Genomic DNA, 17755 nt, shown 5'->3' on the forward strand with positions numbered 1-17755 from the left:
CACATCAATCATTCTACTTTCTGGCTTCGTACACTTACTCATCACGGAGAAGACGTGGAAGGTTGCCTTGAACTTGAAGCAAGAAAGCTACGATTAGTCAAACATTAATCCATCCACCGGCGGAGTGCTTTGATGTAACCAGAGAATGCAGTGACCTGCACGTTTTTGGTTAATAAAAAAGAAATAAACATTTGGAAGAACGGGAGCAAGGCCAGAACTACGTTCAAAAAAGATAACAGGATCAAGCTCTATTGAGAAAGTCCACTTGTGAGCTGAGCAGTGCATGTACCGACCAGTGCCCTGACTTTCCTGGGATGGGATCCAGTTCGCCATTATGAACGGCTGCCCACACCGCTGTAAGAGAGCATTGCTTACAAGTGTTGGTGGGCGCGAAGGACTATGAAGCCAGGAACGGTGAAGTTCCACTCTGCTAAAGACGTCTTCTCCAGTTGTCCCAGATGGGAGGAAGTGGAAGCACTTATCCACAGGGACAGCTGATTAATTTTCAGATATCACACAGATGAGAATCATTTTACTGCCTCATTAAATTTGATGTATAAACGCACTCTCGGCCATCACGACGGAAAAAGAGCAGTGCATTTGTTTTTGAAACCCACATTCACCAATTCATGCTCAAGAACCACGCAGATCAAGGTTTCTCCATCATGAACGAAAGTGTACTCAATTCTAAAATGTGATAATGTAGCATATTCAATGGCTGCATTAACTTTCACAGCTCAACAAGATTAAATAATTTAGATTGCTCAGTTTTGTTTTTAAATTTACAGCCATTTTTCATACCACTCATGCTTCTGAACATCTTCTCACTAAAGCAGCCCCCAGCAATTGCAATAACAGATCAGTTAAATACACAGGCAAGTGCACATTTTTAGCTGGCAAAAACATGTTATTTAAGCAGCTACACTGAATTTGACTTGAGGAGATCAAACACTTAAATGAATATCGATTTAAGTAAATGTTTGAGGAAAGATTGGATAGGCTGGGTTGTTTTTTTTGGAACAGAGGAGGCTAAGGGGAGATTTAATTCAGGTGTATAAAATTATGATAGGTCCTTCCTATCCACTCTATCTAGACCTACGTCCCTTAGCAGAGAGGTCAATAGCCGGGGGACAAAGATTTAAAGTAATTGGTAGAAGGATTAGAGGGGAGCCGAGGAGAATTTCTTTTACCCAGAGGGTGGTGGGGGTCTGGAACTCACTGCCTGAAAGAGTAGTAGAGGCAGAAAACCTCATCGCATATAAAAAGTACTTTGGATGTGCACTTGAAGTGCCGTAACCTACAGGACTACAGATCAAATGCTGGAAAGTGGAAATAGGTTGGATGGCACTTTATCGGCTGGCACAGATGCGATGGGCCTCATTCTGTGCCGTAAATTTCTATGGTTCTTCAGTGAGTCAGGATACTTGAGTCTGATATACATATGTTATTACTTTTATCACTTTCACTATGAAAACTACACTCATGCAATGTGAACAAAATCTTACTGCATACTGGGTCACAGGTTCATCTCCCAGTTATCCGATCTCAGCTGGGGACAACAGCTGATGCCCTGCAATTGACCATAGCAGACTCAGCTGGTAGAATCATAGAAAGGTTACAACACGGAAGGAAGCCATTCGGCCCACAGAGTCCGCGCCGGCTCTATGCAAGAGCAATCCAGCAAGTCCCACTCCCCTGCCCTATCCCTGTAGCCCTGCAATTTTTTTCCTTTCAAGTACTTGTCCAGTTCCCTTTTGAAGGCCATGATTGAATCTGCCTCCATCACCCTCTCAGGCAGTGCATTCCAGATCCTAGCCCATCGCTGTGTAAAATTTTTCCTCATGCCACCGTTGGTTCTTTTGCCAATCACCTTAAATCTATGTCCTCTGGTTCTTGACCCTTCCACCAATGGGAACAGTTTCTATCTACTCTGTCTGGACCCTGCTCCTGACGGCTATCCAGTGACTCCTGCTGGACAGTGCATACCTGTGGACATCAGGATCGGGTTAGTTTATGTTGCCCCTCATGGAATATTCTACTCACACTTGCTGCCTAGGCTCACACAATCAGGGCTGAAGGTACAACCAGGTACTGAAGGATTGTCAATATCTTTGGAACCTGCACTCCAGCAAGATTCAGCATCTTCCGGGGAGATGGGGAGAAAATAAGAAGCCAAAAAAAATCTACTACAGACTTGCTGACAATTAAAAATACCCCACCAAAAAAAAACAAATGTTTATTAATCCAGACACATCAGAACAAGCTTAGGAAAATAAACCTAGAAAATTCTATTGAAGTTCATAATTCAATTCAAATTTGCAGGGCTGTAGGGATAGGGCAGGGGAGTGGGACTAGTTGGATTGCTCTTGCATAGAGCAGGCGCGGACTCAATGGGCCGAATGGCTCCCTCCCGTGCTATAACCTTTCTATGATTCGATAAAGATATTGAAAGCACGTTTAAACAATTTTTTTGTGTTTAAAATTGAGTTGACTCAATTACACTTCTGGAAAGTTAATAAAAGTAGTTTATTTACAATTTTTAAATTATACTTACAGACCACATTGAATTACACCCAGCTTTTAAAGGGCTCAAAACTTCATATTACTTTATGCAACCACATTTGGTTTGTGATGGAGGGAGGGAGTGGGAAAGAGGAGAAGCAGTACCATAGGAAACATGAATTAGTAACAGGTAATTCAAGGGCAGGTACAGAACACTGCATGTGCAGTAAGGATGCATTACACTTTTCAAGTTGCAACCCACTTAAACAGATTAACTGGTTAATCAATTTATTGCTGTGTGCAAAAGGCTGCTGAATTTGCGTATACAACTTACCCCATTTCATTACGTGAAATGCTTTGGAACATTTGAGATGTTTTAAGGTGCTATTAAATGCAAATTCTGTTCTTCCTTTAACTGAATTCATACTGGTGTACCTTAGTGCTGTGTCCACCATGTGTGGCTTTGTACACAACCTTTTCCCTTCTCCTTGAAAAGGCTGGTTTTTGTTTTGGCATTCATGGCTCTCACGATGCTCTCCGGGATACTGATGCTACAACGATTTTACTACTCATTGAAAGTGTTAAAAGTTATGTACATTAATAAATTATAAACTTGAAACTATAGCTGTATGAATCCAACAAGCATTGAACTCCTCCCTGTCTAATCGCTTTGAGGAATTTCATCTTCAATCAATCATTTTATAATAAATTGGGTGGCTGCTTCTGGACTGTTTATTATAAAGGGTTAAATGATTTTGCAGCTTCCCTGAGGGACTCAGTCAAGAGATCGACAGCAAAAATAATAGAAATAGTTCAAGTACATTAATGCATTTATAAATTTAACAATAAAATATTGTCGTAAAACGCATGTTATTAGAAAGCAACTGTGATAACGTTTAACATGATCCTGGGTTAAGTTCCATTAAAGTCTGAAATTCAACCCCACTGAGATCAGATAATTTCTTTCCCCAATGAGACTGCCGATTATAACAGATTAACAGGTACGATCGGTAACACCATCTGTGATGAATTTTATTCCCAGTATAACAAACCTTCCTGCTAATGCGTTTTAGCATTAACAGCAAATCCCACTGGAATTTTCTCCTTACAGTATACAAATGAAGAAACATAAAAGAAATTTAAAAGGGCCGAGAGAATCGATATTGAAGGAATAAAAATGGTAGAAAAAGCGAATCCTTGATAAATACTTTACGGGTCGCATGAGTCCAAAAGCTAGGTACAACTGCATATAACTAGTACTATTGAATGTGCAGAGATGATAATACTGCCACGGTTGGTATAGAGAAATAAGTGACTAACTTTTTATACATAAAATTGATTTTTAAGTAAAAATCTTGTAAACAAATATACAAATCTCAGTATGCAGATTCAAAAATTAAATTCTTTACTTTAAAAAATATAAAGTAATTCAATTTCTTTTATTCAAACCAAGTCTTTCAGTGGTCTGAGTATTGAACAAGACTAGAACTGTGGCAATGAACAAGACTAGGGCTGTGGCAATAGGTTAGGAACAAATTTTAAGATGACAATTGACTCTGTACTGCCACCACTATGCAATGTGAATCTACTCTGTCGTTGTTGCCAAATTTTATACAAAGACTAAAGGTTGGTAACTCACCTCTGGCTACTATTCTTCGCCTTCGAATAATCTCCATAAACCAGAGGACAAGGTAAGCCATCCTACCTGGAAATCCCTTTCAAACTTAGACTGGTACCATTTGCCCGCCATTCTCTTCCTTCCAATCACAGCAATCATGTTTTGAAATCTTGTTCAGTCGGAAAACATGTCTTCCGGTAACCTGTTTTAAGGCAGAGGTTCTCCTTTTCTCTCACCCGTGTCCCAGATAACTGAAGAACTCTACCTTAAGAATTATCAGCATTCATAGTTAGATCAATAAAACTTGACTTGAATTGTGCCATCAGGATCTTCTCAGGTTCTGATACCAATGCATGTTGGACTAACTGGCTGATATCTCATCCTCTTTCTCCAGTGAGCTGCTATATAACAAGAATCAAAAACAAGAGCCAACTACGCTAATGTCAATTCAGCTAAGGATGATTTCTTAAAAGTACACACACTGCATGTCCAGCTTTGGGCAGCTGGCCCAGCAAATTATCATAGAATCACAGAATGATATAGCACAGAAGGGGCCCATCGTGCCTGTGCCAGCTCTTTGGAAGCGCTATCCAATTAGTCCCAAACCCCTGCTCTTTTCCTGTGTTGGTTGTTGAGGGTTTTAAACTCCATGAGGCTAGTATCAGGGCGATCCAATTGTAGTTGGGTCTAGAAGCTTTGCATTAGGTTGACGAAATTATACTAATGGATCGACTGAAAAAAAAAATCTACTACTCTGGTACCCGGAGTATTAGAATGGTATGAACCCTCAGCCTACTTCTAGAGTATCACATGTAGGAATATCCCTCAGCGCACAACTTTGACATGCTTACTCAATGATGCATTGAGTTTAACTTGGAACGTTAAGAGGAATATTACTGTAGTTCTGTCTAATCTTTTAGTTTTCACTTTCTTGCAAGCATAAAAACATATTCTTAGTTTCTCTTACCTTTGGATCTCAACTTTCCCTGATCACCTCTTGTGACTGAAATGAGAGCTTGTTCTTTAACCTTCCTCAGAAGGGTTGCCAAAAACATCATACTATCAACACTGCAATCATCTAGACACCCAAGCATAGTCGTTAGTGATAGCAGAGGCATTTCTGAAACCTAGAGAGATTTTAAACAAAGAGCTTGGCTTTGACAAGAAACAAATGAAAGAAAATTGAAGCAGATCAGAAAGTAGAGTCTTGCAAAATTTATATGGATTACTGCTCCCAGGTTTCAACAGCGCCAAGCAACTGATGCCAGAGGGGAAAAGCCTAGCGGTGGCTGCAAAGGGGCGCTCTTATAGATGATAGTGCTAGCTTAATGTTCTCAGAGACAGACATCACTGTCACTTCTCAGCTAAATGATGCGGCGTACAATAACCAAGCCAAAAAATAAATCAAGTACTTTTTTTAAATGCAGGATGTGTCGCTGAACTGGTTTATGCAGTTAACAGATTCACTGGAAAATACACTGTTCCAATTGGTATGGGTGTAATATCAATTGTATACATTTCCAGTCACTCAGATCCTGCCCTACTGAACACAAAGCATCAGCTAACAATGAAAAGTACTGAGTTTGAAGCTCTCCAATGGCAGAATATTAGTCCAAATAAGCTGGGGCAATATTAGTATTGTGCGAGAGTGAGTGAACCATGAAAAGATTTAGCTTTACCAAATATGCAATCATTTTAACCACATTTATACCAGTCAGAAATCATTATTTTTTCTCCAACCTTATTGTGTCAGGCAATTGTGCACAGCGGATGTGAACTGCAGTGGCAGCAAAATGGCAGGACAGTGATTTAATATGCAATATTTTAGCAAACAGCTGTGACTGCATCAGAATAGCAAATTTTAACACAAAGCACCAACTGAGCTGTAACCTGAAAATGACCTTTTCAAGTAGATGAAATATTCAAGCGTTTCTACTCATTTTTACAAAATAAATCTTTAACCATTATTCTAAACAAATAAATTATCTTTAATATTTCAATAGATTTGCATCACTGTGGTTGAAAACTTTACCTTACTAGAGCCCACTCACACAGTCTTTAGGGTGTGAAATCATGGTAAATTTATATGTAGCTGTTTAAATAAATGCAATGTTTTCAGAAACTGGTTGATACACACTGTATCGTAAGTAATGCTGATGGTGTGTCCTGCTGTGCCTCTACTGGTCTTCAAGACTAGTCTGTACACACTGCTCCAAGGCTGAAACCCCAAACAGTCGCTATCAAAGACTTACATCCAGAGAACTCCTCAAATGTACAAAATGAGATGTCACCTCATCTTTGTAGAAATCAAGTAGTAAAACTCCTTCACAGAAGGATAAGCTAAGCTCCTGTCTGGTTATCACAAGTGATTGTAGGTAGCTAGTTACTGGTGCTCAACACAAAGTACACCCCCAAATTTTCAGGGATGTTGGTGGGAATTCAGATACGAGAGAGCACACATCCTTGCGTTCAACAGGAGGGGGAAATTGCAAAACACCAACAGAACAGAATAAGATCTCAGTTCAAACTGTACCTATCAAAAGGAGCTATACAAAACAGTTTTTGCCAAAGTGGAATACTGCCAAAATTGTCTAAATAAATTAGTTCTTGCAACAAGGCAGCTCAAGCTTCTTGTGAACCCACTTCAGATCCTCGTGTTCCTGCAGGGCCTGCTTGTGTTTTTTTTTCAGGAAACATTGGTTTGTACATCTTTTGAAGCAGCCAGCATTGCTCTCACTTTGGCCATTAGATCCTGTATGAAAGGAAAAGGAGAACAATGAATTAACTGCCAAAAAAGGACTTGCATTTATATAGCACCTTTCACAACTTCAGGCCATCCTAAAGCGCTTTGCAGCCAATAAAGTACTTTTGAAGTGTAGTCATTGTTGTAATGTAGGAAATATGACCCAGACCTAGCTATTGCATCATCAGTACAGTCAGCAAATAAAATGCTTGAAAGAATTTCAATTTTCCTTTTTACACATTTCCTTTCATTTTAGAGAAATCATAACTAACAGAGCAGGAAAGGGTGCCTAAAAAGACTACTTTTTGTATAAACTACTCATTCACCTACAACCTTTAGGTTTTATACGCAGATAGAAGGATCTCCTCTACACGGACTGCATCGGTTCAAGGCGGCGGCCCACCATACCTTCTCAAGGGCAACTAAGGATGGGCAATAAATGCTGGTCTTGCTAAGGACACCATATCCCAAGAATGAATAATAAAAATGCTACTATTACGAATGCATACCTGAGTTATCTTACTCTGCATCGAAGATAGCAGTTCTGGAGATGCTGTTTCATCCTTTTCCTGAGAGACACCCCTAAAAAGAGAGAAAAAAACTTGTATTTTGATATTTCTGCATTGAAACTGAAGTCATTTATATGCAATGTGCATAATGTATTTGCAGTAAGAACCCAGTTATACTTTATCAGAAAATATCAGGTATTGCTGCATAATTTACATAATACACAGTATGTTTGGATCCCACCTCATTATTTTTTATAAACCTTTTACCTACATCATGCCATCTCTACCATGCTTGCCAAATAATGGCAAGGAAACTAAAAATGTAAGTTTTACAATGAGCATTGAACTTCATCATAAACAATTATTTGGTATTAAATTTAAGGGAATAGTTCAATCTCTGTTCTTTTGACAATTTGAGCGCTGTTCTCAGTTTATGACAATAGAGCCCTTGCTAGCCATCTGTTATTTACATATACACAATTCAAAGCTGTAATAGTGTCAACAAAACCATACTGAAAGTTCACTTTTCTGTTCTAAATCAACTTTAACATGCCAGCCAAGTAGAGTTGTCTAGCATGTTCATTTGGATATATATTCACAGCTGAAACTCCTTGGCTTAGAGTATAAATGTAAATTGCAAAATTATAATTCAGTAGCTTGGACAAGGTTACTAGTAAGTAAACACATTTAACAGTTAAAAAAACACTTTTTAGCTGCACCAACAAATTGTAAAATAAATGAACAGAAATGCTTAAAATTAAATTACTAATTGGGTGCATTATCTAAACTGAATTTCTAGTTTTTTACTGAAATATTGAATGGTAGAGGAAGCATGGTGGGTTCGCAGGCCTAAAAAGTGTGCTTGTGAAAGAAAAAGAGCTACATAAAAATGTGAAAATCAGAACTGATAGCAAATGCGATTTGCCCCAACATAGTAAAACATTTTATCTGCCTGCTGAAAATATTTGAACATGCATTAATCATATTGCAAATAATGGAGGAACAGTAATAAAATCTATTGGTTTTGCTGTAATTTGGGTAAAGTGTAAAACTGAACCACATTTACCCAGGTTATATTTGTTCAATTTAAAAGAATATATATTTTATTCCATTTTAACATGTTACATCATTCACAAGCAAGCTGTTGGAGGGCAAAATTCTGCTTCAAAGCACGTTTTTGATACCTGAACAGATTATCTTATCCCATTCTTCACCTTTCTCTGTGCTCCACTAATTTCTATATGACATTTCTGCCCAATTACTAATTGCATCTGTGATCAGGAAACTTAGGTGACCTACCTCTGGTAGGGTCTTCTCCATTCTTCAAATGAAGTTATCCTTCACATACCAATGAACAAGCCCAGTCAAATGGAGGGGAAAATGAAAGCACAGGGTCAATGCCCCATTACAATTGGATATCAAGGTCAAGCGAACTTCCCATTGTTTACAGAATATAAATTCTGCTCGGGAACATTCCTTGTTATTTTCAAACCAAGGAGGTGGTGGCAATACAGCTAAAAGCCAGTCAATTAATTTTTTTAAAATAAAAAGCACAACAAGCCCATACTCCCAGATCAGGGGACAAAGGAGGAACAGGGCAAGAAATTGGTATCTGGAGTATAAGTTAAACAAACAAAAAAATTAAGACCCTACCAGAGGTAGGTCATCTTATTTTCTTCTTCATTCATTAACTTCCACATACCAATGAATTGTGACCTAATGATACTGCTTTTCGATGTGAGAATTATACTGGCATCCTGGACCAATTTCCCCAAGTGCACATTCCCTTTGCTTAGTGAAAGTATCAGGACTGGTCCAAGTAATAGCAACTTTGCAGACACTGCATTAGGGCACTTTCTCAAAGTTGGACCAAGTAGTGTTTTAAGCTCTGGTCAGATGTTCTCTGACTCTCAAAAATGGTTCCCCTCCACTGCAGGGGCAATGATGTTTAAACACATTTCAGAAAACATTTAACCGACCACTGCTTAACAGGCTTTCCCAATAACCATAAAAAAGATATTATTTACATTCCCAAGTTAAGGATGAGTGAAATGCTGAGGAGAATGAAGTATCTTCGGAATGATTTTGGGTTAGATCAGAGGATGGGCCTGTCCTCAGTGGAATTCTGGTTGGTCTGTACCTCACCCAAGCTCTAAATATACATTCCTCAAGCCTATAAAATTCCATGATTTAAAAGATGCAACATCAAACCAAGATCCAAACCACATACACATCTGTGGGGTAGCCTAGTTTCTAATGTTCCTTTCATGAAATGTGAACTCTTCGAATACTCTCTCAATGAATGGTCAAAAGGTGAACAGGAACGCCCATAGCAGCTGTATAAACTGGTATAGAACTAGCTTTAATTCAGCAAATTTAAGTATTCCATAAGAAAAGGAATACTGTAAGTGAGGCGAAACCTTTTAGCTGGCATCACATGCTTACAACATAGAGTGCTTCTGCAGGCGATTATAATTCCCACTACATAAAGCAATACACTTTGTGCTGGTCCTTTTTAACAGATGCGCTGTCACTGAAGGATGGCTGAGGATAGATACAAAACCCATCCCTCCACCTCCAATTCAGAAAACAGATCTCTGTAATTGAAAAATAAAATGGAAGAGTTGCACTTGGGTTGAAGTGGTTAGAATCTCACCACTTTTAAGTACCAGCAGGAAATCTTCATATACTTCTCTTCCAGGACTTTCTGAAGTAACTTGGGTGAAGGAGGGTATGGGATGGACAAAAAAATACCAATAAAGCTTTCTCCCCCTAAGAGAAGAGAAGGCTGTTGAAGGGTTGCTGCTCTTAAGCAGCAGCCTTCAATGTTTATTATCAACAGATCCACTTTTGAACAACTCTACTTGAGAAACAGGAGTTTCATCACATCTGCAAACGAGAGCTTATTCTTGTGAATGTATCTTATTTTCATAGAATCACAGATCTCAGAAGGAGGCCATTCGACCCAGGGTGCTAGTGCCGGCTCTTTGAAAGAGCTATCCAATTAGTCCCACTCCCTGCTCTTGCCCCATCTCCCTGAAAATTTTTCCCCTTCAAGTATTTATCCAATTCCATTTTGAAAGTTGCTATTGAATCTGCTTCCCCCACCCTTTCAGGTAATGCATTCCAGATCCTATTTTGGCTCATAAACTCTGCTCTCTTAAGCAAAGTGCAGGGATGCAAAGGCTACACAGCAGTGATGACACAGTGTCCAATCTGGAGTGTTCTGGCAGAAGGGACATAATTGAAACCCATTATTTTGTTCTACCAAAGATTGAATGGTGAATGGTGCCCAATATGAGGGTCTGAAACAACAAACACTAGTCATTCAGCTGGCAGTCCAGTCTGTATGCCATCTGCACTGGGAAATGGTCCGAAGATCACACATGTACTAATCCAACAAGTAGCATTCAACCGTACTAAGGAAGCATCTCCAGAGTGAGAAGGCGAGGTGGAGGTTGCATCTATATCTGGAGAGAAAACTTAGCTTCAGGACTGCACCTCAAGCAGCGCAGTTGTAAAGTTCAGGTCAATTCCACTGTATGATGCAGTCGAGTGTCTGGAGGCTTAATTGCAATCGGTAAATATTATATAAAAGATTCATTGCCGCCCTCAAGCCGAGACCTGCATATTCTGGTCCAAGTATCCTGAATGTGTTTGTCAGCACGCAGTTGTATAGATCAAATACTTCAACGGTCTCTTTCTGATCAAGTATTGATGGCACTCGAATAAATTCAGCAACTGATATATAGTAAGCAACCATTTGCATCTAAAGGGTCCCTTGGAGGCACACCATATTCTTCCATGCATCCAGGCCCTTGGATCCTCCACTTGGGTAACATGGTTCTTATGCTACATAGTTGCCTTCTTTAACTTGATCTGTAGCTGGAAATCTACCAAGGATTTCACTACAGGCGTAGTTTAAAAAGTCAATGCGGACTGACGACCATTCCAATTCAGCTCAAGATTCTCCACCCTAGAGCAGGGGTGCCCAAACTTGGCATTGTGGGTCACATTGGTGAGTACCATGACTCCCAAGAACATTAAGTTTGAACCTATGCTCCCTTTAATTTACAAATATCTCAAGCTGCTGATAGCAACAGAACTCGTATTTATCCACCAATGAGGCAACAGCGCTACAAATAGCCCTTTCCAAACCTCCAGGTTCACAAATTTTAAACAAATCAGCAAATAAATCCAACCGCTAATACAACTAAGTTTCAAGGGCCACATTTTAGACAACCCTGGTCTAGATCAAGAAATGGAATTCCTGGAAAATTGCCTAGACAGATTTCATCGAGAATCTGCCCACACCTTGAGAGCTGGGTTCTTTAACAGATGGACATTCAAGGTGAATGCTACTTTAGCAATGATAGCTGATCCCAATCCCTGGCTCTGAAGGGATCCAAATCATGTGGAAAATTCTCTACCTCACCCTACCATCCGCTCAGACTCTGCTTTGGCCATGGCACTGCGGTGTAAGTGTCTTCAATCAACTTAGTGACATGAGCCCACTGTACTTCAATCTTTCATATCAAGACAGTTGCTTCTGAAAGCAGTTTAGAAATTCTGCACATCAGTTCATGTAAGAGAATCACTCATTGATCCAAGATTGCAGGGGACTAATTTATCTGGACACCAAAGCAAAGGTCTACATTGAGGTTACGTCACTTGACCGCAGTCACTGTCCTTGGTCTTAGTACAAATTAACAAAAGAAATCGATGCTCATGTATGGGCTGAGAATGCACTGATACCAGCCAATGCAGGGATGATGAAGCTTAATTGTTGAGTTTGGATCAGTGGCTAAGGAATCTCCTTGGAGTCCACTGTACCAGTGTTAGTTGACTGAAATGGCACAGAGGACATCTCAGGTAAAGCCCTAGACCTGCTTTGTTCCCGAGACCTATCATGGTCAACCCTCTGGGAGTGCTTCTTGAGCTTTTGGGGTTTTTTTGCATAATGAAGAGGACTCCCTGGGCTCACTCATGGCATGTCTGGCGCTGCACAGGTTGGCACTCCTGTATTTCTCTGCGTTGAGGTCTGCCATCTGAATCTTCTAAAGTTTGTTCCCAAGTTTTCAGTCTTTCTTTCTAGGTTCTCCCTGAAAAGTTGGTAGTGGGTACAGGATAATAAATTGAGTCCCATGAGAAGGCAGAGGAGACAGCGGTCACAGCGGTCAGAAATCAGGAAGGTCCAGTGACACTTGCAGCACATTTTAAACCCTGAAAGGCTCATTCGAGTCTCTTGAAGTAGATCGGGGTGCGGAGAAAACACCCCAACACTGGTGGACTCCATTCATACTGTATTCAAGGACAATAAGAAACATGAGGTCAACTACCATAACAATGGCACTCCCATAAAGAGAATAAAGGGTAGCTGCGTCACCGGAACATCACAGAAGTTCTTCTGCCCTCTGCCGCATGTAGTCCCCGCCACATAAATATAACTGCCATCTTCAGAACATTACATTAGAGATAAAAATTCACAATTAAACCCACTCAGCCATCGTATAAACTGATTAACATGTCACGGTTTCATCAGATATAATATTTATCCAAAAATGGACTGAATGACACAATGCAATGGGAGTTGGTTACTGACTGGATATTAACTATATCCAATGGGACCTGGACATGGATCCCTGAGAGGTGTTAGCAATGTTTGATTTGTACAGGCCTTTTATCTTATAAAACTTTTGCAATCAATCGGTTTCAGTAGGGCCAAATGATACTGACCCGGTATTCTTTTGTTTAACTTTACGACAAACCCAAAAATTGTTTGCATTTCTGAAGAACATTTTTAATAGCAGTGGGTGTACAAATCCAACAGGTGTCATAATGAAGTCCAACATTTGGAATTATCATATGTTCACCCTATTCTTAAAATATGGCTATCTAATGCTCCTATTGTACTCAGGAACTGATATAATCAGTACCTGTAGAAAGCAGATATCCAGAGGGGAATAACACTGAGCCATTCATACATCTACAAAAATGTTATAAGTACTTTCACATATGGAATATCCAGCTCCAAGCTACCACTTAGGAGCTAGCAGGTGAGGTTGTATTAAGGGCTTGGGCACCTCGAAATGTGTTAAGGCAGTGAGTTGCACCCCACATTATCATGCTGGATATATATATGGGTATGCCAGTCAAGGGCAGGACTGCAACAGATACAATCAAAGCAATGTAAATACACAAGGACTAGATTATAACAGAAGCATTAATTTACTTAAATAGCAGATTCCCCAGGATTTTCCCAATCAAGTGTTTGCATTACTACTGTTTGCCTGTTATTCTACTGAACCCATGAGATGTGCAAATACGATTTTCAAAAAATAAATATTTACATATTGCCGGTATTACAAGGTGGTTTCATTCATTTTCCAGTTTTAAAAAATGTGAAAAAAACTTTCAATATGGAGTAACTGTTAACGTTTACAATTCCATTCAGGAGAACAGTCTTGTTAACAATACTTAAAACAATCATCCTCCAGCCATTTTGCAGCATCAACCTAAAAGCTATTTATCCCTGAGACACAATATTTGGGCTTGTGGAAAGCTGAGATTCTGATGACAGTAATATTGGTTAAGGGCAAGCTTTGTGTTATAAAATCCAATTGTTGTTATCAACTTCTACTGGGGCAATGTTAGATTAGTTACTATAGATGTTGGTTTTCCTCAACCTTTGAAGCATTTCAACTTCAGCAAAGCAAGCAATGGGCTGTTATCTAGAACTTGGGGGGGGGGGGGGGGGCGCAGTGAGGGAATAGAAAGACAACACTGTCCCTTTAAAAGCTTACCATACAGGAGCCACACTGGTCATTTGGTCTTCTCGCACATCGACATGAACTATGTCAAAGTAGTACAGAATACAGAAAGGCAAAATCAAATTTTGAGACCAGACTAGGGTACATATAGTAAGACCAAAGTACTCACTGGTTTGAGTAGTCAGGTTTAAACTGTAACATATCAAACTAAATTAGTTTTGTTACCAAATACAAAGAAACTGCCTAGATTGGTAGGTGTTTTGGTTTTATTGACGATAGGGCAATAAGATTTTGCAAACCAAGAAATTGATACTTTCATTCCAACAAGGAAATATGCAGTTGGTAAAAATGACACCATAATTTTCTGAGATAGATAAAACTCAAGGAATAATTTCAAGCATAAATTTCAATATGGCCTTAGAATTGCCCTATCTGAATGCCAAGCATAAGATGCATCTACAGTCAGGGCATGGATCTCACTTATGTCAACATAAGAGTCAGCAATGTAACAGCATTAAAAGAATCATAGAATCTTACAGCACAGAATGAAACCATTTGGCCTGTCGTGCCTGTGCTGGCTCTTTGAAAGCACTGTCCAGTTTAGTCCCACGACCCAGCTTTTTCCCCATAACCCTGTAAATTAGTCCTCTTCAAGTACATGTCCAATTGCCTTTTGAAAGTTCCTATGGAATCTGCTTCCACTACCCTTTCAGGGAGTGTGTTCCAGATCTTAACAACCCTCTGAAAAAATTTCTCCTCATTTCCCCTCTAGTTCTTTTGCCAATTATTTTAAATCTATGACCTCTGGTTACCAACCCCTTGCCAGAAGAAACAGTTTCTCCATATTTGCTCTATCAAAACCCCTCATTATTTTGAATACCTCTATTAGATTGCCCCTTAACCTTCTTTGCTCTGAGAACAATCCCAGCTTCTCCAATCTCTCCACATAACTGAAGTCCCTCATCCCTGGTATCATCCTGGTAACCTCCTCGTCAAGGTCTTGACATCCCTCCTAAAGTGTGGTGCCCAGAATTGCACACAATAGTCCAGCTGAGGCCTAACCAGTGAAATGTAATCTTTACAGGACTGGCATTTCCAGGGAATTATCCAGCCCTGGACTGGTTATTTTTTTAATAATGGGTTCCGTTCACAACGTGGTGAAGCTGAAAAATCACCTATTAACAACATTTCTGATCCGGCACATAACAGTTAACATGAGATGTCTTGACTTGGTAATGGCAAATGGCCCAGAGAGCAGACTGGGAATGGAAACAGTAGCACTCCTGGGCAACAGCAATCATGACATGATTAAATTTCACTTGATCTAGGTTAGAATGATACTGCAAATCAATACCCAAAATAAAAAAACGTGACCTTAAATGGATTAAAAAAATTATAACGTCTCAAAGGAGAAAGTTGAAGCAAACCACTGGAAAAATACAAGAATATAACAAAAAAGGTAATCACATGGGCAAAGAGAGAACTAAAAATGAACATGCTATGGAATAGGACAGTAACAATGTCTACCAGTATTAAAACAGCAAGAGGATTATCAAAGAAGAATTGAGAGCCCTTAAGGATGCAAACAGGACTGAAACTGAGAATGAAGTAAAAACATCATAAATTAATTCCTGGAAGTATTCACAAAAAGAGGAGACAACAGAAGCACATCACCCATCGAAGGATGTTGTACAACTAAATTTATTGACTTTGACAGCACTTGCATAGAAGGTATACCCAAGATTGCTGGGTGAGATTAGGGATCAAACCTACTCATTGCTGGCTGTTATGATGAGGGAACAAACAATTACAGCAGAGGTCTCAGCAGAGGTCTCACTGGATTGGAAACAAGCTGACATGTCACCTATTTTCAGAAAAAAAGACAAAATCTGTCAGTGGACAGAACTACGACAGCTGAAATTCAATACCGATCCACAAGGTGTTATGCATTGGAAGAAAAATAAGGAAGATACTTAATGAAACAGTGCTGAACTGTGGGGGGAAAGAGGCTGAGAGAGATCTGGAAGTGACAGAACATGGTAACCATGTTCAATCACTGTAGAGCAGCAGTCAATAAAGTAAACAGAATGTTGAGCTATATTGTCACATCAGTAGATTGAATGTATTACACAATTATACTGAAGCCATATAGTGCTCAAGACAGGTCTCACCTCAAGTACTGCATTCAGTTCTGTTCTCTGAGGCACAAGGGAAATGACAAACACCCAAGACCTGAAAGTAATTCAAAAGAGGGCCGCCGAGGTAGATTCCCCAGTGTCGGAGGGTTGAGTTATGAGGAAAGTTAGAAAACCTCAAGATTCAAGGAAGGCAGAGTGAGAGGGGATCATATAAAATGTAAAAAATTAGGTGAAATAGAAAAAGTTAATCCAGAGTACCACTACAACTTCAATCACGATTGAACAACAAGGCAACGTAGGTATATGCTAGTAAAGGCAAGTTTGGTACTGATGTTAGAAAGCACCACTTAATACCTGAAATAATCTCCTCGATAGGGTTATCAAGGCAAAAACTCTTGGATCATTCAACAGGCAGTGATGGTGGGACTGGGAGTTTTTAAAATGGAAATATAAGAGACTGCAAGCTAAAATTAAAGCTCATGGAATTGAAGGGAAATTATTAACCTGGTTAGGAGATTGGTTAGGCAGTAGAAGACAGTAGCGATAATGGGTAGGTATTCGAATCGGAAGGGAGTGACTAGTGGTGTCCCACAAGGAACCGTGCTGGGGCCTCAACTATTTACTATATTTATTAATAACTTAGATAATACAATGGAGAGCATATATCCAAGTTTGCCGATGACACAAAGATTGGTGGCATCGTCAGTCGTGTAGACGGGAGCACAAAATTACAAAGAGATATTGATAGATTAAGTGAATGGGCAAAACTGTGGCAGATTGATTTCAATGCAGATAAGTGTGAGGTCATCCATTTTGGATCAAAAAAGGATAGATCCAAGTATTTTTTTAAATGGTGAAAAGCTAAGAACAGTGGAGGTCCAAAGAGGTTTCGGGGTCCATGTGCACAAATCACTAAAATGCAGTGGTCAGGTATAAAAGATAATCAAAAAGGCTAATGGAATGTTAGCCTTTACATCTAGAGGACTAGAATATAAAAGGGAAGAACTTTTGCTACAGCTATACAAAGCCCTGGTTAGACCACATCTGGAGTACACTGTAGTTCTGGGCACCACATCTTAGAAAGGATATATTGGCCTTATAAGGAGTGCAGTGCAGATTCACCAGAATGTTACCAGGGCTCCAAGGGTTAAATTATGAGAAGAGATTTCATAAACTAGGCTTGTATTCCCTGGAATACAGAAGGTTAAAGGGTGATTTGATTGAGGTTTTAAAGACTTTGAAAGGAATTGATAGGGTAGATAGAAACTTTTTCCACTGGTGGGGGAATCTAGGATAAGGGGTATAACCTTAAAATCAGAGCCAGGCCATTCAGGAGAGAAATTAGGAAACCCTTCTTCGTGCGAAGGGTGGTAGAAGTTGGAACACTCTCTCACAAAAAGCAGTAGATGCTAGCTCAATTAATAATTTTAAGTCTGAGATCGATAATTTTACTAGCCAAGGGTATTAAAGGATAT

The 17755-nt window shown here is 39.5% G+C and overlaps 1 protein-coding gene across 5 annotated transcripts in view; it reads right to left on the minus strand.

The window, feature by feature from the left end:
* Positions 1-6084: 6084 nt before the first annotated feature.
* The window catches only part of sfswap (splicing factor SWAP), an 86064-nt gene continuing 74393 nt past the window's right edge, over positions 6085-17755 (minus strand). For 4 of the 5 annotated variants that reach the window (XM_068006190.1, XM_068006189.1, XM_068006192.1 and 1 more), the window contains exons 18-19: positions 7373-7445; positions 6085-6872 (exon numbers count right to left, since the gene is read on the minus strand). In XM_068006190.1, coding sequence (XP_067862291.1) covers positions 6807-6872; positions 7373-7445 — 139 coding nt within the window. In that variant the 3' untranslated portion in view covers positions 6085-6806. Of the gene's footprint in view, positions 6873-7372; positions 7446-17755 lie in introns of those variants that run through there. The other variant, XR_010967224.1, reaches the window with a different exon arrangement.

Source organism: Heptranchias perlo, chromosome 25, assembly GCF_035084215.1.
Source record: "Heptranchias perlo isolate sHepPer1 chromosome 25, sHepPer1.hap1, whole genome shotgun sequence".
Classification (NCBI taxonomy): domain Eukaryota; kingdom Metazoa; phylum Chordata; class Chondrichthyes; order Hexanchiformes; family Hexanchidae; genus Heptranchias; species Heptranchias perlo.